This window comes from Suillus paluster, assembly GCF_016628075.1.
Source record: "Suillus paluster strain FC165 chromosome Unknown EDB91scaffold_24, whole genome shotgun sequence".
Classification (NCBI taxonomy): Eukaryota; Fungi; Basidiomycota; class Agaricomycetes; order Boletales; family Suillaceae; genus Suillus; species Suillus paluster.
In genome coordinates this window covers 53603-80957 of record NW_024537584.1, presented here as the reverse complement: position 1 = coordinate 80957, position 27355 = coordinate 53603, and the positions used below count along the sequence as shown (strand labels likewise).

The 27355-nt window shown below is 45.9% G+C and overlaps 4 protein-coding genes across 4 annotated transcripts; 2 read left to right on the top strand and 2 right to left on the bottom strand.

Moving 5' to 3' along the window:
- Nucleotides 1-863: 863 nt before the first annotated feature.
- EDB91DRAFT_1081846 (uncharacterized protein) lies at nt 864-2559 on the top strand (the record flags this gene model as incomplete). The annotated part of the gene is made up of 7 exons (XM_041315426.1): nt 864-980; nt 1101-1173; nt 1218-1537; nt 1696-1828; nt 1877-1930; nt 1983-2241; nt 2298-2559. 7 exons carry the CDS (start codon nt 864-866, stop codon nt 2557-2559), a joined length of 1218 nt encoding a protein of 405 aa, XP_041177377.1.
- A 15332-nt stretch (nt 2560-17891) lies between these two features.
- EDB91DRAFT_1081845 (uncharacterized protein) lies at nt 17892-19899 on the top strand (the record flags this gene model as incomplete). Its single annotated transcript, XM_041315425.1, has 5 exons — nt 17892-18221; nt 18674-19042; nt 19249-19501; nt 19565-19606; nt 19739-19899. 5 exons carry the CDS (start codon nt 17892-17894, stop codon nt 19897-19899), a joined length of 1155 nt encoding a protein of 384 aa, XP_041177376.1.
- A 440-nt stretch (nt 19900-20339) lies between these two features.
- EDB91DRAFT_1081844 (uncharacterized protein) lies at nt 20340-21733 on the bottom strand (the record flags this gene model as incomplete). The annotated part of the gene is made up of 4 exons (XM_041315424.1): nt 20340-20905; nt 20960-21154; nt 21429-21455; nt 21496-21733. The coding sequence occupies 4 exons, from the start codon at nt 21731-21733 to the stop codon at nt 20340-20342; spliced, it is 1026 nt and encodes a 341-aa protein (XP_041177375.1).
- Nucleotides 21734-25394: 3661 nt separating this feature from the next.
- Nucleotides 25395-26043, bottom strand: EDB91DRAFT_1081843 (uncharacterized protein; the record flags this gene model as incomplete). Its single annotated transcript, XM_041315423.1, has 3 exons — nt 25395-25543; nt 25634-25769; nt 25828-26043. 3 exons carry the CDS (start codon nt 26041-26043, stop codon nt 25395-25397), a joined length of 501 nt encoding a protein of 166 aa, XP_041177374.1.
- Nucleotides 26044-27355: the final 1312 nt, after the last annotated feature.

Below are 27355 nucleotides of genomic sequence, written 5' to 3'. Positions count from 1 at the left end.
AATATTCCTGACCATTTATCCAATGAGACCTGTAGTTCATATTTTTTCTGACCCATTCCACAAAATGCTTCATTGCTTTGAGAGCGGTCATAAAACTTTGCCTCTTCCTCATGCATGAAATAATTCCAATAGAGTGAACCTGGTTGGGGTTGACTGGGGGTTGCAAAGAAACTGTTACAGTTAAGAACAGGCTGGTTAAATGGGTTTGACAGGATCTCATCTGATTTGGGCTCAGTGATAGAGCTGGAAGTCTGTGTATGAACACAATTGCGTCAAGGAGTCGAAGGTTGATTTAATGTGACTAGAATAATATCTGATTTGGGTGCGGTGCTAGAGCTGGAAGTCTGTGTACGAACACGATTGGAGTGACATACAAATGGTCCAACTAACCTTTAAATCAGTGTAAAATCAGCGAAATCAAATCAGCCTTGTGATTCACTTACAACTTGTCTAACCAGTCATCTTCTGCAGCAGGCTGTGGTACCTTTCCTGAGTCACAGATTAGTTGTCTTATAGTGTCGAGCTGAGTGGGGTGATGAATCCAGAAGGCTGGGTCAAGAAGATGATTGTCAGAAGTTGTTAATTGAGGACTGCTGCTGACACTTTGACTGGTGTTGGCACTAGCAAGCAAGTCAAAACAAATGAGTAGAGATGACATGTAGGTTGTTTAGACCATACCTAACATCCTGCCGAAGATATTCGTCAAGCTCATCTTCGGAGGGTAAGTCAAATATTGCTGCACAATGTTAGGGAGAGTCATGACAAGATGCAAGCAGCGAGCAATGTTCTCAAAGACATCAGAATTTGCCGAAATGGCTTAACACATGATTATATGGACGTTCTCTTATTATCCGACCACCACTATGTCCCTTACTGCCCTTCTAACCAGCGATTCCGAATCCCTCTCTTCAAATGAGTCTCTGAGTAGACAGCTGAAACATCTCTCTCAGCCATCTTCAAGTTCGCACATGTATTATGATGTGAGTGTTAACGTATACCAATACAACAAGCTAAGTACATTGGCAGGATGGATATATGCATGCACAAGGTGTATATATGCGCCTGCCTCCATCGAATATATGTCAGGACCCCATCATCAGCTTATCCAGGAGCAGTTGGAGGCTGCTGAGCTTCGATATAAGCTCATACAGACTGAATTGGCCAGAACAACTGGTAAATGAAACATGATTAGGTAGGCTGCTTTGTACCTTCAATAGCCTCTCTCACCAAAAATCACTACAGACAGTCATTTCAGGACCTCCTCAAGGTGCTTAAACTCCCAAGCAACACTGACCCCTTCAACTTCAGCCTCAACTCCATCAAGGCTTGCGATGAGCCTCGACCTAATGCAACATCTCATCCAAACATCTGTTTTTGGCATCATGTCAACTATGATTCATGGCTTGACTCACCAGCAGCCAAACGAGCCCAGCGCAGGACAGTTCCTTTTCTTGAAGACGAGAGCGGCCAACCAATCTCATCCAAAATGCTCAAGGCTATCCGTGAGGGCTGCCGTGTAGCATGGGCTGAACTTGTTGTGAGGGATATTACACCATCCACATGGGCAAGGTTGGGCTCAATGGGCAACCTTGTTGTTCATCAAATGATGGAACATGACTTTCCAATTTTCCGACTCGACTCAGATGGCTGGAAGCCTTCGATGGCATGCACTGGACATGAAAAACTTCTGACAAGAAAGCAGCGAAGCAGGAGACACTTTCCGAAGACAACATGGATGTATTACCAGAGAAAAAACCTGTTTTTAAGCACAAAGGCAAGACATGTGCTCACTCACCAGACAGCACAAGCTTAATCAAGCGCGTGAAAGGTATGTGCTATTGGCGTAAATGATTTTCTATTGATAGATGTGCAACAGATGCCCCAACGGACTCCGCAATATCCAGCTTTTCATCCAACGACAAGACTCAAGGTAATTCTGTTGTATGACTCATATCAACACTGACAGTGGCCTCTTTCAACAGAAAGTTCGGACACCATAAGTCACAAGTTCGGGACTTTCTCTCCTGCTGCAGACCACAATACAGATGCCATATCACCTCACAATGCCACCAAACCTGCGAACAGTTTCATTCTTTTATGGAACCTCTCAGCATTACCACTGATCTTGTCTCTGACCCCTTGGCAACCTGACTCATCTCCCCCACACGGTGTATATCTCCCGCAGCCACCTTCTCACAGAGATAATAAGGAAAACATACCCGTCTTTCTCAAGAATCCACTGTAAGTTTTTATCTTACCTACAGTTTTGGGCTAACATATCCTACTATCTCCTACAGCGCAAATATGTTTACAATGAAGCCACCCCCACCCCTACTCAACAACCTGAATTCTCCACTACACCCACGTACCAATCCTAGTATGAGTGCCAGTGCCAGCACAGCCACGACCATCATGAGCGCAGTCCTCACCTTGAGCACAGCCACACCTACACCCACCACCAGTTCGGGCATGAGTGCAAGTACAAGTAAAGGCTCGAAGATGTGCCCTGGCCCCAAGAAAAATGCTTACCTCAGTTGCATAGGAACCTGTGTGCTCTGAGGTGGCTGAAGCAGCTGAACACAAAAGGGACCACAAAGGAGTTTGATTCCTATTGGTGTGCTCTTTTGGTGGCCCAGAAAGATGAATACCAGGGACTTGAGAGTGCTAGACAGTGGCAGAAACCGTCAGACGCCCTCGTCGCCAACAGCATCCTTCACTAGCATGCATGTATCATTCTCTCTCTCTTTTTTTGCCATGTTTTCGAGTTATTTTGGCATTATTCACCCGCATCCTGTATTACCGCAAGTGCTACCTACTACTACCTAATGTATTGTCAATCCCGAGCTGAGCAGATTCAATAATATTGCATGTTTTCTACTATATTGTGTGCTATGGCCTAATCTGATAATTTAGAAGAATGACAGATCCTACCAGGTGGGACCCGTTCTCCGCATACAATATATACGGTGTCCTCTCACTAGATATGTTGGGGATGGTGATTTTCTTGATCAGGCTAATGATGTCCGATCTCACCCGATGTCATCGTGCCAGGCCATGTGCCATTCTGACTGGGCATGATCATTGAAGCTCCATGCATTGTACTGACTACGGGGTAATTGATGCTTGACAATCAGTCCTCTTGGAGGATTCAGTTGACTACAATAACATGGAGATCAACTGGAATACAGAGTGTTGTATGATGCAATTACTTCCCTGCCCTCGCTCTAGTGACTCTCTTAGTATACTATCTAATGGCTTTTCCATTGTCTTACTTTAAGTTATCCTCAGAGGTCCCACAATCACCTGTTTCTGTCACTGGATTACTTTTGGCACCAGGGACATGCTCATCTCCTCCTCAGTAGCAGCTTTGTCTTGACGGTCAACTCCTTGGTTTGCCCAAGTTAACCAGGCCAGGAGATCTCCCATCTTTGACCCCAGCAGTACACCAGCAGAATGTTGCACTAGCTTCACCGAGTGAGGCTTCAGAATGTTGCACTAGCTTCACCGGGTGAGGCTTCAGAATCAGGTGTTGCACTCGTTGCTCAATGTTCCAGACTGACAGCCATCCTGGCACTACCCGAGCCACATGTTGCAGGGGTCTAGCATCATCTGCATCCATATCAGAGTCATCACCCTCCCAACCATCATTATGCCCTGATGAGGGATGGAACCATGAGACTCATTGGACAATGACACATCCAATCCCCCGGTTGAGACTGGTTTTACCATGTTGCCATGTTTGTTCCTCCATGCTTTGCACCAGAACATTAAATCTTCACCTTTCTCCTGGCGAGTATACCACTTTGAAGTTCAGTAAGGCTGTTGCATCTGAGTTTTGCAACTTTGAAGGCTCCTTCAAATGCATGCCACTTGGAAGATACATGCATGATACAAAGTCATCCTCACTTTGTACAATGGTGCTCCATGGGACAAAGGCCTTGTTGATGCCAGAACAGATCCCTGGGCACATCTGGTCAACTGATTGTCACAGAATGTTGCCAATGCAGACTCATGATAGTGTTAGAATAACCAAGTGAAGCAAGCCACAAGTGAGCTAATGAGAGTGAACAAGACTATAGTCCAGTGTCAGTTGCTATTGTGTTGTGTAAACTAATGAGTGTACTATACCTATAGTCCAGTGTCAGTTGCTAAAGAGCAAGCAACACAGGACTTGCTACCTATGGGGGAGTCTATGTAAACAAGTGTAAACACTGCCTAAGTAAGTAAGGAATTCACATCACATGCTAAGTGAGAGTCCAATAGAGAAAGCAACATAATAAGACAAATAACTCGCACCATAAGGTGCTCAATCACCACAACTAACACTCCCCCCTGATTGTGCACCTCTACACATCTTGTTAGTTGTGGTGATTGAGCACCTTATGGTGCGAGTTATTTGTGTTATGATGTTGCTTCCTCTATTGGACTCTCACTTAGCATGTGATGTGAATTCCTTACTTACTTAGGCAGTGTTTACACTTGTTTACATAGACTCGCCCATAGGTAGCAAGTCCTGTGTTGGTTGCTCTTTAGCAACTGACACTGGACTATAGGTATAGTACACTCATTAGTTTACACAACACAATAGCAACTGACACTGGACTATAGTCCTGTTCACTCTCATTAGCTCACTTGTGGCTTGGCTTCACTTGGTTATTCTAACAGGTTATGAGCCCTGCGCTTTAAGGACCTCAAGTCATTCATTCCTCATCCAACTGCTGCTCCACTCCTTCCCTAGTGTATTCCATCGCATTCTACGCCCCAGGAAACCCTTATCTTTGTGTCTGAGCACCATTTGGACTGTTGGAACACCCATTGTGTTGCTTTTGAGTAGTTCAACCAAGTGGCTTTGTTGAAATTTTCCATAGCCCCTTTTGGTCATCTACCCCCTGTCGCTCTCTGTCCTATCCATTGCCTTCCTGAACGTCCTGCATCATCCTAGAACGTTCTACTTGCCACCCAATCCCTTGCTATGTCAACCATGACTATCGCTCAACTCAGCTCTTCCAACTATCTTATCTGGAGATCAGAGATGGAGTCTTACCTGCGCTCCAAGGGCTTGTGGCTGCTTGTCAGTGGCTCTGAGAAGCGTCCTGCAGACTCACAGCCTGAGGCACAGGCTGTATGGGACCTTAAGGCTGACCAAGCTGCTGGGGAACTCTATCTGGCTTGCCCATTGGAGATGAGGTCCCAGATTGATGCTATTGAAGATCATCCTGTGCTTATCTGGTCTACCCTTGCCTCCCTGTACTCTAGACAGCGTCGTAGCAGGAGGAAGAAGACCAAGAAGCTCTCCAGGAAGACTCAGAGTCTCACAGACCCCACTGCATCGCCCTCTCCCACTTCCTTTCCTATTCCTATCAACTCTACTATCATTGAGTTTGCTGGCACTGCTTGTCTTCGCTCTTTTGACCCTTCAAGCACTATCTGTCCCCTTCAACTTGATGCTACTGTCGACTGGAATGCAGACACAGGTGCCACATCCCACATGACCCCTCATCGTCACTGGCTTCGCAATTACACTCCAAATCGCATCCCTATCAAGCTAGCTGACAACACCTTTGTCTACTCTGCTGGTGTTGGCACTGTGGTCTTCAACCCAGTCATTGATGGCAAGAGCGTTAGACCTGTCGAGTTTTCAAGAGTGTTGCATGTCCCTGACCTTCGCAACAACCTGCTCTCTGTCCTCTACCTCACTCGCCACAGTGGCTTCCATGTCACCATTGACTCCACCAAGATGTCATTTCAGCGTCCTGCAGGCACCACACTGTTTGTTGCACCCATCAGCAGCAGCAATGCAGCATTCTTAGATGGCTCCACCGTCCCTCTCTCTGAATATGCCTCTGCAGCGACCACTCTACCTCTGGACATTGGACCTATGGCACAGGAGACTCGCCCACCATCACTTAGCAGGTGTCAAGAAGCTAATTGATCATGACATGGTCACTGGACTCAAGCTAGATTCAAAGAAAATGCCAGATCCCATCTGTGAGCCATGCTTAGCTGGCAAGATGCATGCAAACCCATTCCCCTCATCTCAATGGCGTGCTACTCGACCTCTGGAGCTTGTCCACACCGATGTCCATAAGGTCCCCTACCCCAGCTTCTCTGGCTATCGCTATTGGGTCACGTTCATCGACGACTTCTCTCGATTTCGCTTTGTGCTCCCTATTAAAGCTAAGTCTGATGTCTTTGAGGCTTTCAAGACATTCAAGGCCTATGCTGAGAACCAGTCAGAGCGAAAGCTCAAGATCCTCAGAGATGACAAGGGAGGGGAGTACATGAGCAATGCCTTCATTGAATTCACCACCCATTGTGGCATTGAGAGGCAGCACACTGTTCGTGCTAGACCACAGCAGAATGGGGTTGCTGAGAGAGCTAACAGAGTCCTCTCTGAGCGACTCACTGCTATGCTGGACGAGTCTGGGCTTCCCAAGGCCTTCTGGGGCGAGTGTCTTGCTGCTCTGGTCCATGTCTGGAACAGATGCCCTACCGAAGCTGTAGACAGCGCTACACCCTATGAGCTGTGGCATGGTAATAAGCCTGATGTCTCGCACCTTCGAGTTTGGGGATGCACTGCCTATGTGCACGTCCAGAGGGACAAGAGAGATGGACTTGGCTCCCACATGGAAAAGTGCGTCTTCATTGGCTACCCTGCTGGCTACAAGGGCTGGAAGTTCTACAACCCCACCTCCAAGAAGACAATCATCTGTGAAAGGGCTGACTTTGATGAAAGATACTTCCCTCTGTCCAAGCGCCCATCCAGGTCCATCCATTCCAGCTCCCATCGCTCCAGCACCTCCTGTCGACACTCCCCATCCTCCCAGACAGTCGAAGACTACCTCTGAGCCCCCAGCAGCGCCCTCCTATTACTATCCTCCTCATTCAGATGACTCTGACTCTGACTCTGACTATGATGAGTCCTAGTTCTGATGAGTCACTGGATCAAGGGGGAGATGTGGTGCCTCCAGCAGTTCCTGATGTCCCTCCTGTCGTCCCTGTTCCTGATCCAGTCACTCCTCCTCCTGCAGCTCGTCCCAATCCACCTCCTAGACCACCATCTCCCATAGGCATTGGTGCCAGACTCCCTCGACGCAATAGGCAACCTCCCAGAGACTGGTGGAAGCTCTCTCCAGCTCAGCTGACTGATGTTGTTGATGATGAGACTGAGGACGCTGACTTTGCTCAAGGATTTGAGCTTGCCTTGTCTACCAGCTCTTCCACCGAGCCATTGTCTTATAGGGAGGCATTGACTCGAGTTGATGCAGAGCAGTGGAATCAAGCAGCTCTTGAGGAACTCAATGCTCATCGCAGCAATGGGACTTGGAAACTCGTACCTAGACCAGCTGGAATCAAGGTCATTGGCTCCAAGTGGATATTCAAGGTGAAGCGCAATGCTGATGGCTCTGTTGAGCGCTACAAGGGCAGACTTGTTGCCAAGGGCTACAACCAGCGTCCTGGCTTCGACTATGTCGAAATATTTGCTCCAACTGTGCGTATGCCCACCATTCGTGTTGTCCTTGCTATGGCTGCCATCCATGACCTCCACCTCCGCTCCATCGACATCTCACATGCCTATCTCAATGGGGAGATGGACTGTGACGTCTACATGGAACAACCTGAAGGCTTTGCTGAAGGTGATCCCAAGAAGATGGTCTGCCTTCTTCAGAAGAGCATCTATGGAACCAAGCAAGGTGGCAATCGCTGGAACAAGAAAATGCGCTCTGTTCTGGAGTCTATTGGATTCACCCAGTCCTACTCTGATGCCAGCATCTATATCTATGTCAAGGGTGAAGTCAGGATCATCTTGCCTGTCTTTGTTGATGACATGACCTTTGCATCGAAGTCTGCTTCTGCAATTGATCAGATCATCAAGGACTTGTCTCAGCACTTCAAGCTTCGAGACTTGGGCCCCACCACCCAGCTTCTAGGCATCAAGATTGACAGGGATCGCTCCAAGCACTCCATCACCATCTCCCAGCGCCAGTACTGCCTTGACATCCTTGATCGCTTCAGCATGGCTGATTGCAAGCCTGTCTCCACTCCCATGCAGCCCAATCTTCGACTCACTCGTGCTCAGTGTCCCCAGACTGCTGATGAGACTCAGGACATGCGATCCACTCCTTACCTTGAAGCTGTGGGTGCTCTGATGTATCTTGCCACCACCACTCGCCCAGACATTGCCTACACTGTTGGCTGCCTTGCTCGATTCAACTCTAACCCTGGCCCTGCCCATTGGCAAGCTGTCAAGCACCTGCTTCGCTATCTGAAGGGCACTGCAGACTACTCCATCACCTATGCTCCTGATCCCAATTCCATCGAACTCTTCTCCACATTCTCTGATGCTGATCATGGTGGATGCAAGGACACTGGTCGCTCTACTGGTGGCTATCTTGTTAAGATTGGCTCTGGTGCTGTCTCCTGGTCGTCGAAGCTTCAAAGCATTGTGGCCTTGTCCACTACTGAAGCTGAGTACATGGCTGCAGTTGAGGCAGGCAAGGAGATCCGATGGATGCGAAATCTCTTGTTTGAGATGGGCTTCCCTACCTCTGCACCCTCTGTCCTTAGGATCGACAACCAGAGCGCCATCTCTGTGGCCAAGCACCCAGAGCACCATGGTCGGATGAAGCAGCTTGATCTCAGCTGGTATTGGCTTCGAGATGTGGTGCACAAGGAGATTATTGCACCAGTGTTTGTGCCCACTGCTGACCAGCCAGCTGACATCCTGACCAAGGCATTGGCTCGACCCAAGGTGCAGTTGTTCTGCCAGATGATGGGACTGAGTAGCTTGAGGGGGAGCTGAGATGTGTTAGAATAACCAAGTGAAGCAAGCCACAAGTGAGCTAATGAGAGTGAACAAGACTATAGTCCAGTGTCAGTTGCTATTGTGTTGTGTAAACTAATGAGTGTACTATACCTATAGTCCAGTGTCAGTTGCTAAAGAGCAAGCAACACAGGACTTGCTACCTATGGGGGAGTCTATGTAAACAAGTGTAAACACTGCCTAAGTAAGTAAGGAATTCACATCACATGCTAAGTGAGAGTCCAATAGAGAAAGCAACATAATAAGACAAATAACTCGCACCATAAGGTGCTCAATCACCACAACTAACAGATAGTTCATTGTAAGAAATGCCCTCACTATTGCCTTCTTCTCCTCAAGCTTTATTTGCATGGTCTCCAGAAGCAAATGCATACCTTCCACCACTTCAAGTTTGAAGGCTGGCTTCCTTGGTTGTTTTTGACATCCCTTCTCCTGTCTTCCTTCATCCCTTGCCTCAGCACCTAACACCCAAACCATGAATGACTGCCTCAGCATCCTGATGGCTTGAATACTCACTCAACTATGCTTGTGCATACTCCTGCCACATGTTAGTTGTGGTGATTGAGCACCTTATGGTGCGAGTTATTTGTGTTATGATGTTGCTTCCTCTATTGGACTCTCACTTAGCATGTGATGTGAATTCCTTACTTACTTAGGCAGTGTTTACACTTGTTTACATAGACTCGCCCATAGGTAGCAAGTCCTGTGTTGCTTGCTCTTCAGCAACTGACAATGGACTACAGGTATAGTACACTCATTAGTTTACACAACATAATAGCAACTGACACTGGACTACAGTCTTGTTCACTCTCATTAGCTCACTTGTGGCTTGCTTCACTTGGTTATTCTAACACCACATTGGTTCAATATCCTCCCAGTCCCCCATCTCCCAATGTCTCATTATTATCATGCTTATGGAAAATGTCTTGAGATATTAGGTCTAGGATGACATATGCAATCCACTCATGTCCTGAATAGCACCTGTCTGTTCTGCTGATATATTACCATCCTAGGGGTCCATTTCCTCCCATACTTTATCATGTCCTTCCTCTCCTTCTTTTTCTTGTTGTTGAACAACCAGGTTTTATACATCTAAGTGACCAATGAAGGATCAGAGATTGACACATTTGTTTTTCAACCTGGATGGACTTTTTCCATTGTCCATTCCTGGTTTCTCGTCCCATTTTGCGGCAGTCCAATCAGGAAGGTAGTTCTTCAGTTCCAAGATCTCTTGTTCTGTGAGCTTTTGTCTCATTTGTAGATGTCTTCTGTGTCTTCTGTCTGACAAGTGAATAGAATCACCCAATCTAGCCATGGTAAAATGGAGTGCAGAATGCATGGATGAGAAGGAAGGTCAAAGAAATAATTGTCATCAGTTCAAGTGTGAGTTTCATTCAAATGAATTTGCAATAAGCCAACAACATGACTGGATTACGCCGTAATGGAATAACAAATGGTTTTACATGCCTCAGTGAAACCTCAGCCCATGACATCAGAACCAAGATGAAGATCACTCAATTAACTCTGATGCAGAAATCATACAGGGTGGAAGCAAGGGGCAGGAAAGGTAGGAAGACATGGGTTAAGGTCCCACTTGTCAGTGCAAGGAAACGTACCAACAGGTGCATTCCTACCTCCCCCCTGAAGTCACCAACACTTGAGCCTGTTCAGGCTCCACCTCTTTGGGAAGATATTGCTGATGATGCTCATGCGCTTGATCAAGGATTATTTGAGCCTTGCACCTCCCAAAAACCATGGCAAGTAAATTGAAGATGTTGCAGCGTTATTCAAAAATAGCTAAATGTATGAAATGCAGAGTCAGAACAATTACCTTAAGCAATGCTCTTTGATCCACTTTGAGGGTCAGGAGGTAAAGGCTTCTAGTGGCAGGCAAGATGAAACTTGTGTCTGCAGTTGAGCAAGTCCTATGGAGAATTCCCACAGTAGAAACTGGGAGAAGACAAGTAACATTAAGACTCAGGAAAATACTAGCTAAGTACAGGATATGTTTTATACTCTAGGTTACCTGCAGGATGCTGAAAAGACATCTTGGTGGAGTCAATGGTGACATGGAGGCCACTATGGTGAGTGAGGTGGAGAACAGACAGCAGATTGTTGCCAAGATCAGAGACATGCAAGACTTTTGAAAACTCGACAGGTCTAACGCTCTTGCCATCAATGACTGGGTTGAAGACCACAGTGCCAATACCAGCAGAATAAACGAAGGTGTTGTCAGCTAGCTTGATAGGGATGTGATTGGAAGCGTAATTGCGAAGCCAGTGATGATGGGGGGTCATGTGGGATGTGGCACCTGTGTCTGCATTCCAGTCGACAGTAGCATCAAGTTGGAGGGGATAGATAGTGCTGGAAGGGTCAAAAGAGCGAAGACAAGCAGTGCTAGCAAACTCAATGATAGTAGAGTTGATAGGAATAGGAAAGGAAGTGGGAGTGTGCAATGCAGTTGGCTCTGATGCACTGTGAGTCTTCCTGGAGCACTTCTTAGCCTTCTTCCTCGTTCTACGACACTGTCTAGAGTATAGGGAGGCAAGGGTAGACCAGAGAGAGAAAGACTGATGGGAATGAAGTTGAATTTCATCGAGGGACGGCTGCAGAGAGGGGGGAGGAAGAGGGAGGGGGGCTTGAGGACAAACTGGAAGAGAATATGAGAGGTATTAGAAAAGGATAGAGAAGAAGATAGAAAGAGAAAGCAGTGGGGGAGATTGGGGTAGGTGAGAATGAAGTAGATATATGAAAGGAGGGATGAAGAGAAAAATGGGGAACATACGAGGTTGAAGTTGGGGAGGAGAGGCAAGGACTTGAGGGGGAGATAGATCATCTGGGAAGGAGGAAGGAAGATAAGAGAATGAGATAAAGGGACAGAAGGAGAGACGGACGAGTTTGCAAGTGGGACTTGAAGGTGGACCTCCTGTGGAAGGTACCTAAGCAGGCAGGAGCAGGACAGCAGAAAGAGAGGTCATACTGAATGCCAGAAATGGTGACAAGACCAGGTTGGGAGGTGTGCTACCAATTGCGTCTTAAATTGGTGTTCTCTAAGGACATGAGTATGAAGGAGATGAGTAGGATGGAAGAACTGTTAGTTGTGGTGATTGAGCACCTTATGGTGCGAGTTATTTGTGTAATGATGTTGCTTCCTCTATTGGACTCTCACTTAGCATGTGATGTGAATTCCTTACTTACTTAGGCAGTGTTTACACTTGTTTACATAGACTCGCCCATAGGTAGCAAGTCCTGTGTTGGTTGCTCTTCAGCAACTGACACTGGACTATAGGTATAGTACACTCATTAGTTGTTAGTTGTGGTGATTGAGCACCTTATGGTGCGAGTTATTTGTGTTATGATGTTGCTTCCTCTATTGGACTCTCACTTAGCATGTGATGTGAATTCCTTACTTATTTAGGCAGTGTTTACACTTGTTTACATAGACTCCCCCATAGGTAGCAAGTCCTGTGTTGGTTGCTCTTCAGCAACTGACACTGGACTATAGGTATAGTACACTCATTAGTTTACACAACACAATAGCAACTGACACTGGACTATAGTCCTGTTCACTCTCATTAGCTCACTTGTGGCTTGCTTCACTTGGTTATTCTAACATGTGATTGGATGGAGTGGAGGATGGATGGAGTGAAGGTGGTCGGAAGGTGGAGCGGATATTAATATGTTATTTGTGGTGATTGAGCACCTTATGGTGTGAGGTTTTTGTGTTATGATGTTGATCACTCTATTGGACTCTCACTTAGCATGTGATGTGAATTCCTTACTTACTTAGGCAGTGTTTACACTTGTTTACATAGACTCCCCCATAGGTAGCAAGTCCTGTGTTGGTTGCTCTTTAGCAACTGACACTGGACTATAGTCCTGTTCACTCTCATTAGCTCACTTGTGGCTTGGTTGACTTAGTTATTCTAACATAATATTGGAGTGGTCAGATCAGGTATATGACACATGGGCACAGCTCTCTTCCCTCACCAAACTCCTGAATGCTGACATGTCAGGTACACCATCTGCGACCATTGAAGAAGGTTCCATTCATTGTTGGCCATCGTTGTACTGGTACTCCTAAAGTAGTAATTATATATGGCAAATGTAACTAGCATGAGCACCGCTGATTGGTGCTGCTCCAATGACAGTAAACGCGGCTAAGTACAGTCAAGGGCGTCTCCCTGGTCAATCAATAGCAAGATAGGTGGAATTGGTATCTGTATGTGATGTGTTTGAGTATGTGATTTATTCGAAGGGGTTAGATGGTAAATGTCATGTCTCCAGAATCTTGATTGCATGCCTCATCATCTTCAGGCACTCCGCATTTAACATATCCTTGAGCAGTTCCACGCGTATGAGGTCATGAATTCGCTTTTCCTGGCTCCCTGTCCTCGCCTCAAGACATTCCAGGTCCTTGGACTACAGGTCCAGCAGATCTTGCTGGGACCGCACTTTGGATTCCAGGTCTGCAATACAGTTGGTGTGCTGTGTGATCTGCAGCTCATGTGTATACATCTCCCAATTATGATCAGCCTCAGCATGACCCATATCATTGTGTAATTCTTGGAGTCATGCCTACAACATTTCAATTATTATCCACAGCCCTTGCTCTAGTGTGGTGATGCCTGATGCAGGGCTTCCGTAGCGCAGCTCACAAATGTAATAGTCTTCTGCATCCTGCATATCATGTCAACTAATGTACAGAGATTTGTGAGCACAACATACCATGAATGGTCCTGTAAAATGCTCCTCTACAGCTTCCCTGGTGTGCTTGCTATTGCAAGGAGAGTCAGGGCTGTCCTCTGCCAGCCGTTTTCTTGTGCACTGCAACATGGCAAATGATGATCGTAGAAATATTTAAGCGTGCCAGTTGCTATAACAAATCTTGGATGCTGTTGAGATGGGAGTTGTAGATAGTGAAGAGTAGCGAGAAAACAGGATTAAATAGACATGCTAAATGTGGATGTGTGGACTGTGGACAGTGGCTATTGATGCTCCTAATGTCTGATGTAGGATGCACTTTATTATGTAATGTTGAGTTGCTGCAGACTCATAGACACTACTCCACCGGATCACTCTTCCACAGCACCTGCATCCGAGTTAGTCTAACATTTAATCCACAGTCCACAATCTACAATCCACAACTTATTTAACTCTGGCCCATCGCACACCAAGGGATCATTCTTCACAGTTCACTTGACTTGATTTTGCCTTATTCTAAATCAATACCTATCAACTAATACATGTCATGCCCAGTACTGGTGGATGGCCCAAGGAAAAGTGTATGACTTTTGGTGTGTATCTGAATGCCTACCTGCTATGTAACTTACACTATCTTCACAGCCAGTGTAGCACCCCCCTTTCAGTCAGCCCTTGAGGACATAATCAAGGGAAAGTACAAGGCATCTGCAGATTGATATGACCCAGAGGATAAGGGTGATGACAACATGCTGATGGTCAACATGCACATTAGACAGCACATGGAGATATTATCAAACGGCCTTCATAAGATCCTTTCTGAAGCATTTGCCACCTTGGCCATTCCCAGTGGGTGTGTCAATGGGCAGCCTGCAAACGACAACAATGCTGGAGAAGAGCATGTGGCAGCGGGGCAGAGGGAGAGTGGCAATAGGACCTTGGTTGAAACCTCAATGTGCGACAATGCATCCATGACTAGGGATATCTGGGAATGGTACACATGGCCCAGATGCTGAGGATGGAGGTGGTGATGAAGGAGTGCACACTTTGGGATGACACCAATTCTGGGCTCTGATAAAAATCCAACTCATGGCACACAAGATCATGCTGTCGAGCATTTCCATCCTCAAATTCATTGGTCCAGCCTTTGAATGTCAGACCGAAATGGACCAGGCAAGGAGAAGGGCTGAAAGGAGGGACTCATGTGTGTGGTCTGTAATTAAACTGTGCCACTCCTTGTTGGAGCATGTGGACGAGGTCCTTGATCACTCCCTAGACTAGTAGATCACATTGGTAAATGCCACAAATGGTATTTAAGAGTATTTGAAATGTCAGATCATGAATGCCTAACCCAAAATTGATGCTCCAACTATTCACCTCGTTATGGCACATATACATGCAGAAGTTGAGGATATCTATTTGTGTCGCTACTCATTGGATGAGGTGGATGAGGTCCTCATGCATTCCATAAACTGGTAGAGCACTTCATCCAATGTCGCTAACAACATTTAATTAAGAGTGTTTTGAATCTAGCATGAGGAGTACCTATCCCAGCATTGAAGCACTGACTATTCCCCTCGTTATAACATATGCATGCAGATGCCGAGGGCATTATTGGTACTATGGAATGCACCCTGCCGTTTCATTGCTCTTGTCATGCGTTGTTCTTGTCAAACCCGGTCTTGTATTCGCATGCATTGCAGATACTTCATCAAGTGCACTAAGTGTGTGACGCTCCAATGCCCACTTTACTAAGTCGCACAATACTACAATGTTGTGTATAGCTACTGCTAATATTGAAATGCACAGCTGAAGCCTTCAATGTTGGGCTTGACAATCAGTAATCTAGCCAGATCATTAGCTGTATGAGTGATGGGTTTCCACTTGTGTTCGAATGACACTGAACTATTCAGATGTGACATGAGGGAGGGTAAGTGACACCACAATGTGAAGAACAGGTTGCTATCAACTGAACGCATTGATCACGTAGAGTCCAGTACTTGGTTGGATTGAGTACACATGAATTCTGTGGCAGCCATTGTGCCAAATGCTGACTTCGACATTGAATCTGAGATAGACTTGGATCTTGGCTGGGGCACACAGCACGGGTTGCAAAGAAAACAAACTGTCATTGGTTCACCATCCACAATGAACAGTTTGGATGGACCAGCACTTCCCTGATAAAAGTCATGGCCTCATGTAAGTCTTTGTCATTGCTTTGGTGCTCAAAGCAGGTGGTGAGTTGATTTCACAAGAAATAGACCGAATGAGTACATGATTGGGTTGTGAAAGTATGGTAGACTGAACTGGAAGGGAATCTGTGAATGTACGATTTATTTATTGTGCCTTCCTCCTCACAATGGGTGTTTAATAGGTTCTAGGCATATCTACTATATATTTGGTGCTATTTCAGTACTATTTCACCGCAAACATAACCAACCTCAATGAGGCTTACGTGTTTGGAATGGCCATATTATGTGTTGGCAGTCGAGTGGGTGCCAGTGTGGCTAAATGTGTTTCATATCATTCTCCATGACCTCATTCTTATTACTCCTTTGCAATGCATGTGTAGTTTCATGATGTAATCAAGCTTTAGGTGAAATGCATGCATGGTTTCACAACACATTACATGTCATTGTATTGTTCTGAATTGATGATCGCTTATTTGATGACCTTATTAGTGAACATACATGGCGCATGTGTGGTTTCACGACACATTGCACACCATTGTATTTCTCTGGATCAATGATCGCTTATTTCATACCCTCACTGGAATTATAAAAGGGGGTGGTATGTGTGCCAGCAGCTTCGCTGTTCATTCTAACAGAATCTCACCATGATCCCTTCGCTTTGCAACAGGTATGGAAAACACTGATCATCAATCAGCAGTCACCTTCAATGTTGGGGTTTGTCAATCCCTCTATCCACATGAAGGCTGAGGACAAAAAAACAGGTCTCCTCCAACACCCACCCACTCATGCATGCTCTAATCATCAAATTGTGTATGGATGGTGACATAGTCCCTCTAATCCACAAGGCTTTGGAGGATGAGGCCATGCAGATGCATGATCTGTTGCAAGGTTGAGATCTAGGGCAAGTCCTTCATAGAGGCTTCAGTGAAGGACCTGGAGTTCTGCCACCTGAACATGACATTCCCAACAACCGTACTACCAGGGTTTGGGGTGTCGGCCATGAAGACAGTGAAGTCAAGATGCAAGGGGACTTCCCTCCACATAGGAATGGAACCCATAAACAGAATGGGAAACAAGCTTGTCATTGACTGCAGCACGCCTGAGATATGACAATCTATAAGCAAAGGTCTAAGCTAGCCAACAGACACCTTGCAAAGTCAATCACCAGCAAAGTCTTGGTGAAATGCCTACCAATCGCTCGAGGAGCGTACATTAGGAAGCTGTGTGAGTCTCCCTGCAAGGCTGTTCAAGAGCTTGACTGCCTGCTGCAACAGGAATTCAAAGTTGCAGAATAGGATGGACAGTAGGTTATATATGTTAGCCTATTCCACGAGGCAGGCTTATCGATGGATGTGACAGCACCCCTCATGTTTTGTTGGACAAGGAAGAACGGATCATCGGTGTCCTTGCTGGACAACCCAAGGGTGATCACTGGCAAGATATGGTAGCTGCAGCCTTATTTTTCAAGCATATTATTGGCGGGTGGCACGCGTAATGTGGATGGATGCAGAAGTAAGGAGGAAAGAAACAAAGCAACATCCATGCAAAGAAACAAAGAAACAAAGAAAGAAACAAAGAGAGAGAGAGAAACAAAAAAACCACGACCAAACAAGGGCTTGTAGATGGTTGCAGAGAGAAAGAAAGAACGAAAAATCAACCACGACCAAACAAAGCCAAACAAACAAACAAACAAACAAACAAACCTTGATCACGTGACATCTCAATCACCATCAATCATCGCGTGATTAGCGCATTATTTATGGGGAAATTGTTCTTTCCTACTGGGACTTTGGTGTCCGGTATAATTTGTCATGTTTAGTCCAATAAATACCACTATATAACAAATGAGATGCAAGGAAATTCACATCCACTGAGATGAACAATGGTTGGTCTGAACACATGTATTCTTACCAAGGGTTGTGGCGATGCCGCATTGGGTATAAAACAAAACATGGCCATTTATACCATGCTTCTTTCTTTCCTTCCATCATTCCATTTCTCCACACCATACCTCCTAAGAAAAACAGTAAATCTACAGCAGGTGGCCACTTCACAGGAATCACTCGCGGAGGGCCGGGGACTATTGACCTGGGACATATGTCAAGATGTCCAGCAACCTAGGTGATGATGGGCAGGTGGTCAGATCCACCAAAGCCCATTCCCTTACCACCGCCATGTCGTCCGGTGTCCAACAAACTGAGGCCAGTGGCAAATCCAATAATCCCTCATTCCATGCCATAAACATCGGCAACTACTGCCACTTCTGTTGTGACCACGTCCAACAACCATACTGCCATGAATGTGTTGATTGCAGTGGCATCATGTGCCAACAGTCCATTCCTTGGGGCAGCGACTGCCTCTGTTATGGAATGGTGGATACCACCAAGGACTTTTGCTGCCCAATTTGTGCTAGGACCACAGCTAACGAGGACGCTCCGCTGCCCTACACTGTCCTGGCATACTGGATATGGAAGAAAGTTAAGATGACCTGGCCCATGGCAATCGTCAGCCTGAGCCTGGAGTCCATGAAAGTGTCATATACCTGATCCCACCACCCTAATATTAATATCCGCTCCGCTTTCCAACCCCCTCCGCTTCATTCATCCTCTGCTCCGCCAATCATCGTTTGTATCCACTCCTAGTCGGCCCGCTGCTAGCAGCTCTTACTCCCTGACCCTCAAAGCAGACCAAAGCAGTCCATTCGTCCTATTGTCGGACAACATCGGACCCGCTCCAATTTCAGGGCATGTACTCGGCTAAGGGCGCAGCGCAAGAGCTGAAGCCAAGCCCCGACCCCTCTGCTTCTTGAGCCGGCACAGTACCTAACAGAAAGACAACTACCTAGCATCAACAGTGAGATGTGAGGTAGAGTATCACTATAGGGATAAGATAATCACAAGAACGTACATGTGACTAACATGACTTCAATGCAATGCTGAACACTTTGTATTCTTAGCTGTTTGTCAAAGACTTGCACATGCATGGGGGTGCGCATGTGTCCCAGTCCAGGAAGCTTGCTGAAGGTGTTAGCTTCATGAAATGTAACATTGAAGCTGGATTCCCCCCCAACACATTCATAATCATGGACACCCATTCCGATGAGTACAGTGGAATTCTCCAGCACACTGGAGGGCACACCGGCAGCACCAACACCACAATCACAGGAATTGTGACCGCATACCTTGGCGAGGAGTTCCTGAAAGGCACAGCAAACACTTCGCTTGCTGCAAGGAGTGATGAAACTGTTGTTACCACAAAGACAGGTGAAGAGCCATGGTGCAAGCTCACACCCAATGCCAGAGGAGGCAGAAGAGTACTGATGCTGGTAAGCTGTGGCCCTGTGATCAGGGTTCACCATCACTTTGAATCCATGGTAGAGCTGGTGGACAAGTACATCTTGTCTTCTGATACATCCACCACTCGCTCACCTCACCATCCCTCAGAGACATGTTCAATTTTGTGCTTGGGTTCAGTGGATCAGGGACATTGCCGTCCTTCATATCAATAATCATGAGATCTCTCATTGTCAAGTGTGGGATGTTCGGAGCCACAGATGTCTGGGTGTCGTTTTGGGACTTGATCGCTGCAAATCAGGGCATCTTGGATTGCACTACCACTGTCCTGGTGTACACCACCACCACTGAAGGAAAACAAAATGTCGAGTGCTGTCAGATAGCAAAGAATAGCCCTGGGTGCCATGCGTTTGGCGCCAAATACAGGTCCTGTGGCACAGCAGGGTGTAATCTGTCTGCGACAAACATACATGTGTACAATTGTAGCACAGGTAGACCTAAGGTAGGTGTCCTGTGCTTCGAGTGCATTTTGACGTGTTAATCGTGATGACCAGGTGAGTCTACTGTGCTTGAAGTGCAGTTGGACATCTGTGTGGGTGAGGATGGACAAAGATAATGAGCATTTCAAGAGGGTTCACCCAGTCCTGGTGCCACAAGTCTTCTGGCACCATTTCCCACCTTCCACAGGCCTACAAAACTTTTTCATAGATCTCACCAACAATAACAAGGACAAATCATCTCAATCACGTGGGAAAAGGAGGGCAAGGGCAAAGGAGGCAAAGGGAATGGGAAGAAGAGATGTCATGCCGTGATGGATGAACACATGATGGAAGATGAAGTCAATCCTATTGCCATAGACATTGATACTATGCACGTACATCGCAAGTAGTAAATCGCATGTATTGGTAGCATACCGTGCGATAAAGTGAAGCTTGCTACTCTGCACATGGCCATCAAGGCCCATACTGGGTGATTCAATTGTAGCTAAATGATCTGGGTGTCCAATGCACCATCATAATTGCCCTGGTACCATACTATTAGTTTAACGTGCAAAACCCACCAGGGTATAAATCAAGTGCTCGATGACACAGAGTGGTGGATATGTTAGTGTCTGGGGTGGGGACTCAAAGTGGATCCAGCATTGCTCTGCTCACAACACAACACCTGTGATTTTGAGCCCTTGCTGTATCAAGCGGTGTCACAATCTTTTTGTATGCAAGTTTGATGTGACAATGTGGGAATACCGCAAAGAAATCAAGTTTCAGTGTGCAATACATGCAATACATATTATACAATGTTTCAATGCGAGCCACAAGAGTAAGTAGACAATCACAGGAGGCCTTTGTTCTGCTCATCGGCTGCCAACATGGCTGCTGTTATACTGAGTTGGTTGATGAAATGTGTCACATGCAGTTGGAACTCTCTGGCATTGAAAGGTTGCAAAGACCTGGCGGCGAGCTTCTCCTCGTACCTGGCAATGGCAGCCTCATAGTTGGAGGCAGGAAAGTTGCTCCTCAAGTTGGTTGCATATTCATGCAGAGACTGCTCATGCTTGACATACTTGGATACACCTTGATAGATGAGGATGTAGAGAGGCGACACCGGTTGTTGGATTGTCAGATCAGAAGCAGCAGTGCTACCCACTCCCACAGGGGCCTCAGAGGGTGGAGGAGTATTTATGGACCCAAAGAGATGAGAGCTACCCATGCTGGGAAGAGTCTCAGTAGGTGGAGGAGTATTGGTGGACCTGGGGGGATGACGTGCATCATCAATTTGGGCAGTGGGGCCTGTGGAAGCGGATGGAGCTGGAGGGCAAGAGTCAGTGGAGCGATCTGCAGCACTGGCACCAGCACTAGCAGCTTCATTGGCAGCAGGCATGGAGGCGCCCCTTCCACCTTAGGGTGTAGAATGTATTAGCTATATCTGTGGCATCAAACATTTGTTCTCACCAGAAGATTCTGATGAACCATCGCCATCCTGGTCCATATGCATGGGCCCCTGGCGGTCCTTGCCCCAGGCATTGCTAATGGCACTCAAACCTTCTGCTGGGTACAAGAAATCAGGGCCACAAGTAATTGAACTACCACTGTTATGGCTGTGTTGTTCTATGGACTTCTTTTCTTCTTTCCCTTGATCCATGCTGACTATGCACGACTCTTATCAGTCTATATTTAGTTTGGTATGACTCAGACGCCTCATTGCTTACACATGTAGCTTACTGATCAGTACCTATTACTACATAACGCCCTGTACCCTGTGTACTATATAAACCCTGGCTAGGTGACGCTGATTCTTCAGCTTAACCTACGCTGGTTTTCCTCTGATCATTCTGACTTGGTTCTAAGTTACCTCTTTGGTACTTAGTCTTATTTGAACTTGGGTGTTCTTTAGACAGTTGTCTAGAACATATTGACAGACCTTTGGTCTTATTGGTTGATTGTTTGCCTGCATTATACTTCGGTGTAACAACCACAGTAACACTCACCTGCCTTGCTCTTGTGTGCAATCCACATATAGCCTGCTTTCTTCAACACTTCTGCACACATCTTGTCTGTTGATACCACCTCTTTCACAACCCATTGCCAGACCGCATCATCCTCCAGAGTTCCCTGGATTGTCCACAGGCCTTGCCACAGAATATTGTCCTTGGGATTCCACAGCACTTCAGGCTGCTCAGTCTCCCGCCAGACAAAACCCAAAGACCTTGATGGAGACGCCACCATTGTGGTCAGTGATGATGTGCTTCTGCATGTCGTCACACTTCCTCAATTCTTTGTCACACCCAGGCAATGGGCAGGCATAGTGAGTGTCGGATTGTGCCACAATGTACTCGTGTCCCCTGATGATGGAGGAAACAGGGAAGGAGTGATAGCGCCATTTGTGTTTTTGGGTCTCTTCATTGGTGTGTGCCTGCATTCGCAGTCAGGAAATTCACAGTATTTGGACATCTATATGGTGAGCAGAGGATATGCAGATATAGGTATGTCTGGTGCTGTATAGTTGGTGGTTGGATGCTTTGAGCACATACAGTCTTATACAATTTCCTGCAATGATCAACAATCCTGAACCTGCAGGGATATAGCATAATGTGACTGTGGCAGGCTAAAAAACAAAAAAGAAACACACAAAGAAAAAGAATGAAAAAAATGACAGTTAGTGGTCAGAGGAATGGAGGGACAGACCCTTCAACCTTCAGATGGGCGTATATGGTGCGCAGATCAGAAAATTGAAGCACCCCTGGTCATGCTTAACATTAAAAATGGAGGGACAAAACCATTTGGAGCAATCACTGCCTACATTAAAAATATTGCACCAATACAGAGGTTTGCAGAGCATTAAATCCAAGAGCCCATCACATTCATACACAGGACCCAAATAGCTTCAGTTCAGTACGTCTGAGCGCCCTATCTCAGAGCATAATCCAGACTTAGACATTTGCTTGTGTCAAACAGGCTTGGCAGCATGCTGGCCATCGGCCCTGCTGCAGGTTCAAACCAGGGATTAACATACCAAGCCCAAATGGGACTATTGAACAACAAAATAGGAACACAGATCAACAAACACAGGTGCCCTGGCTTGGGAGAAGATGCAAAATGGGTTTGGCACCATGGTGACCATTCCCTGCCAACAGGAAAAAGGCTGTGACATTGTTTTTCCTCCATCAGGGGTTGGGTTTTTGGCCATCTGATTTGTTTGGATATGCGATGTGCTGTAATGCACCACACCTTAGTTTTCTTTTTGACTTACTCAACCCCACAACAACCACAGCACTCAGTCTACTGGTAAGAGTATCAATCAATCTCTGATGCCCCAACCAAATTGTACTTGCAGGATAATATTTTGATGTGTTTGTTGAGCTCTATCAGGACGACTGCACTATATGCATTATGTCATGTTTGGCTGTGTGTATTCTTGGTTTATCTTTGCAATTTTCTCTCCTTGTGCTCCAACTATCATGTAGATGCCTCTCTGTATGGAGAGGCGCGCTTCAGTTGTACTTCAAGAAGTCTGCATGATGGGGTCAATCCCCCTCTTTCTGTACATGAAAGAGTTTTTGGGCTGTACATGCTTGGTTGGGTGTTGGCTGGATTGGCTATTTTCGCATCTTTCCCTCTATGTGCTCCAACTGTCATGTAGACACCTCTCTGTATGGAGAGGTGTGCTTCTGTTGTACTGCAAGAAGCTCTACATAATGGGGTCACTCCCCCTCTTTCTGTACATGAGAGAGTCTCTGGGTTGTACATGTCTGGTTGGGTGTTGGCTGGATTTGTTTTTGCATTTTCCTGTCTTTCTGATGTTCTTGTACCGAGCGATCCTTTGATGAAGGCCAGGTAAATTGTTTTTGCTTTTGTGAGGTTGCTGACATATAAGGCGACTCTATCTACATCTGCAGTGAGGCATGGGGGTCTCATGAATCTGCATCCCTTGCAATCATGGATTATTGTTGCTTTTTGAGGTGCCAACTGGTGAGTTTGTTGAACTTTTGACTTCATCACCCATCAATAATGTGACCTTGAAGGTTAGGTAGAGTATTTTCGCTCTTTTGAGGCACCGATGCATGGTCGCTGTTTCAGGCATGCAACAGCATGTCAGGATGACGTCGAATTCCTTTCCGTCTCTTTGTGACCACTCATTCTGGCTTTCTGTCCCTTGTGCTGGGTCATACTCTAGGACATTGCTTGACTTTAGTGCGACCTTTCGCTGAATTCACCCGTAGCTCACTGTACATGAAGTGTGATTGAAAATGGTTCTGTGATTATGTGCATATAGTATGTAGCGATACACCCATGTAATTATTACAAGGTAAATACAAAAAATGAGGGATGAGCAGGCATCGCAGCTATCACAAAGTTTAGGCATGCAAAATAAGCAACATCAGCGCAATGTTGGATGCCCTTGATGCCTGACGCCAGTGACTCTATATATTGCCACAGAGCGATAAGACAAAGATGAGGTTTTTTTTTTTGACCTCTTGAGTCATGTGACGAACCAGGGTAAGAATGTGGCCCATCTTACATAATAGGGGGGACGGACATGAATGCAGAAGAGGTGACGGCAAAGGGGGACAGCCATAAAGGGACGGGGATGGCCATGAAGGGAAGGGGACATCCATAAAGGGAGGGGGATGGCCATAAAGGGAGGGGGATGGTTGCATAAGGGGGGGACGGACGCGAATGCGGAAGAGGTGATGGCAAGGGGGATGGCCATAAAGGGACGGGGACACTCCCACAATGGAGAAAGCATGGATTTTGATCAAAAGAAGGGTGGAGGCCCCCAAAAAGGACCATGCAAAGGGGGACATGGGGACGCTTATATGAGAATCGTCCCGATAAGGCAGGAGGGGGACGAGGACATTTTGACTCCTGCAGATGCTGAACACATATAGATAGATATGAGGAAAATGATCTTATAGTAGATTTCTAGCTACTAACATTGAGCTAGATGTTGTAGCATCGAGTATATTTGGAGCTCAGCAACAATAGAGTAAGGGAGGACTCCATGACCTCTGTATTTTTTGCTTGCTCACACTGCTTGTTTTCCCATTAGGCCCTTTTTATAAGCTTCCATGAATCTGCGAGAACAGTGCACATATCTAAATTTTTGGGTGAAACAGAACAATCAAATAAAAAAGGGGGCTTACTTCTGCATTTGCTCCACACTCATGGACTCTGGTGCATCAACAAGGTTCTTTGTTCACCAAGATTCTTCAGGTTACCCAGTGCACACTTCAGCATTATGCAGCCTGTGGTGCAGTAATCTGAGGACGCGGACATGGAGGTGAAGGTTTACCTTTTTTGTAGTGTTACCCCCTAATTGTCACACACAGAGATTTCATTTCTGGGCCCATAAGACTCATTTTTCTAATGGCACTCACAATTCTCAATTTTTTAAAAAAAATCCAGCCCCACAAAGTTGTTCTAAATACAAATACAAAGAAGACTGCAATTTTTTTTTCGCCAAACAGTGACATTTACGACAGTTATTAGCTGTACACTCCAAAGTCACACAAAAGTCACTGTTGGTCATGTGATGTTAGTTGGTTGTGCATGAGCCCTACCTTAAGTCCAACATTCACTGCAGAAATGAGAATTTGATCAGAGCATAATCTGAGTGAGATATCAGGAGTAATCAGAAGCAAAATGTACCCACCTCATAATCTGACATAAATCAGACATGTAGCCGAATTTGAGAAATAATAGGTGTAAACAGGCCTTTTCAGAGCCTTTCGAATGTTTTTCAGAGGACTTTTCCAGATCTTCATTTGCTTGTGAAATGTATGCTGTCCCAACATAAATCAGCCTGTGGACATATGGTTTTCAACTGTCTGAATTTAGTCTGCATGTTCGAAGGTGTGTTTCTCTAATTCTTCGCTAAGTCCACCATTCACTCAAAGATGTTGGATGAAAGCAAGAGCAACTTCACCATCAAATTAGACTTGCCCACACAGCTCGATGGATTTAGTTTCAGCTTCACAACGAAGAAACCAGGTCCTGTGGTAAGTCCATACCATGCCCCCATGGGAGGACAGTTCACTATTCGAGAACAATGTCCGTGAATCATGGCCAAGGTAAGGTGACCTGCCCTGAGAAGACGGAGTAAAGTTTGGCACACTAGGGGCTCACATAGGATGGGATGGTGTTTGATGTTCATGAGGCAACCCAAATGGACGGGAAACTCTGGTGAGCTCATTTGTCCAGCCTGTCCAGTGCCAATCTGGTTGTGCTGATTCTGCATGAGCCCATTTGTAGCATCACCAGACTAATAAACAAGTAAGTTTTTCTTGATGTTCAAGATGAGTGTCTTGTTGATTTATTACAGTGCCAGTCTGTTCACGAGGCCCTCCGAATACATCATCTGGTTGAGGCAGAGCAGGAGTCATGGGGGTCAAGGGAGACAGGTGGGATTGATCACTGCCAAAGTTGTATGGTATGTCCCCCACCACAGTATGCTGTCGTTCTTGGCTAACATGATTTAGAACAGAGAAACCGGGAGCACCACTTGGTCGGCGCTGTGAGCTCTGAGAGCCATACATCGTGGTGGTAAGAGGTGGCAGGGAACAAGAGAATGCAATCACCAGGAGGCATTGAGGAGCGGGGCGAATCCCCAGGGGAAGCAAATGGTCATATGGTGGCTTTGTATTCAGATTCTAATCAGACTTAGTTATTACCATGCTCAGACACAAATCAGACATGCAATCCTCACAAATCAAATCAAATCAAATCAATTACACTGTTGGGTTAGATCATGATTTACATATTCTTATTCTACAACAGCTATGTTTTCTGTGTCGGTTTTGAATGTGAAATGGGTACTTCTCACTACTCTGTCCCTTTGGGGTTTGCACAATCTATCATCTCTGATTATATACCATTTATGTGGTCTTTCACACCCTGTCCAGGTCTGATCAAATTCTCATTTCTGCAGTGATTATTACCGTATACGTTGTGAGATAGTGTACTGTATCTTTGAGGTTTCAAATGCACACAAAGTTGATATGTCACATGTTCAAGCTCTGTTTGTGTATTTATTTGCCTTTATTTGGTCGCGGTACCGCCTAGCACACGCCTGCTTGCCATAGCAGGTGCTTCTAGAGTACTCTGGAGTTGTGTTTGGTGGGGTGGCACCCCCTCCATCCCTTAAAGGGCAGAGTATTCCCAGGCTGTACTGCCTGTGAGGGGTTGCTACTAGGACTTTGGTGCCCAAAATTTCATTTTGCTTTGTAGAGCACACCTCGTACCAAATAGATAGCAGCCTGTGATAATTTATTGTCTTTGTCTCCATTGTCATTACTAAACTGGTTAATCATTGTTCTCTCTCATCTTCATCATCATTTCATCTCATTATTGTCTCTGTCTCCCCTCTACACTCCAGTATGCTCACGCTCGCTCAAGGCATTTGTGGACTTGAATGCATAATCATAAATGTAACTCATTTATGGACTTGTGGCTTTTCCAATGTTTAGTCATGGGCCATCTTTGAGAATGTTAGGGCAAGTGAAAGTCAAGGCTTTAATTGTGGACCTAAATGCATAATCATAAATGTAACGTGTTTGTGGACTGGTGGCTTTTCCAATGTTTAGTCATGTGACTGTTGACAGTCTACCATATATTATGCCAGTGTTTTTCCATCTTTTGTTTTCAATTCTTTCCCCACAACTTCCATCACTATTACATTGTTGAATGCATCATGGTTGTCCTTTACTTTACCATTCTGTCATTGATTGCATCGCAGTTGACCTGTACTTTACTGTTCCGTCATTGATTGCATCATGCTTGACCTTTACTTACTGTTGCATTGTTGAACACATTGCGGTTGACCTTTACTTTACTGTTGCATTGTTGAAT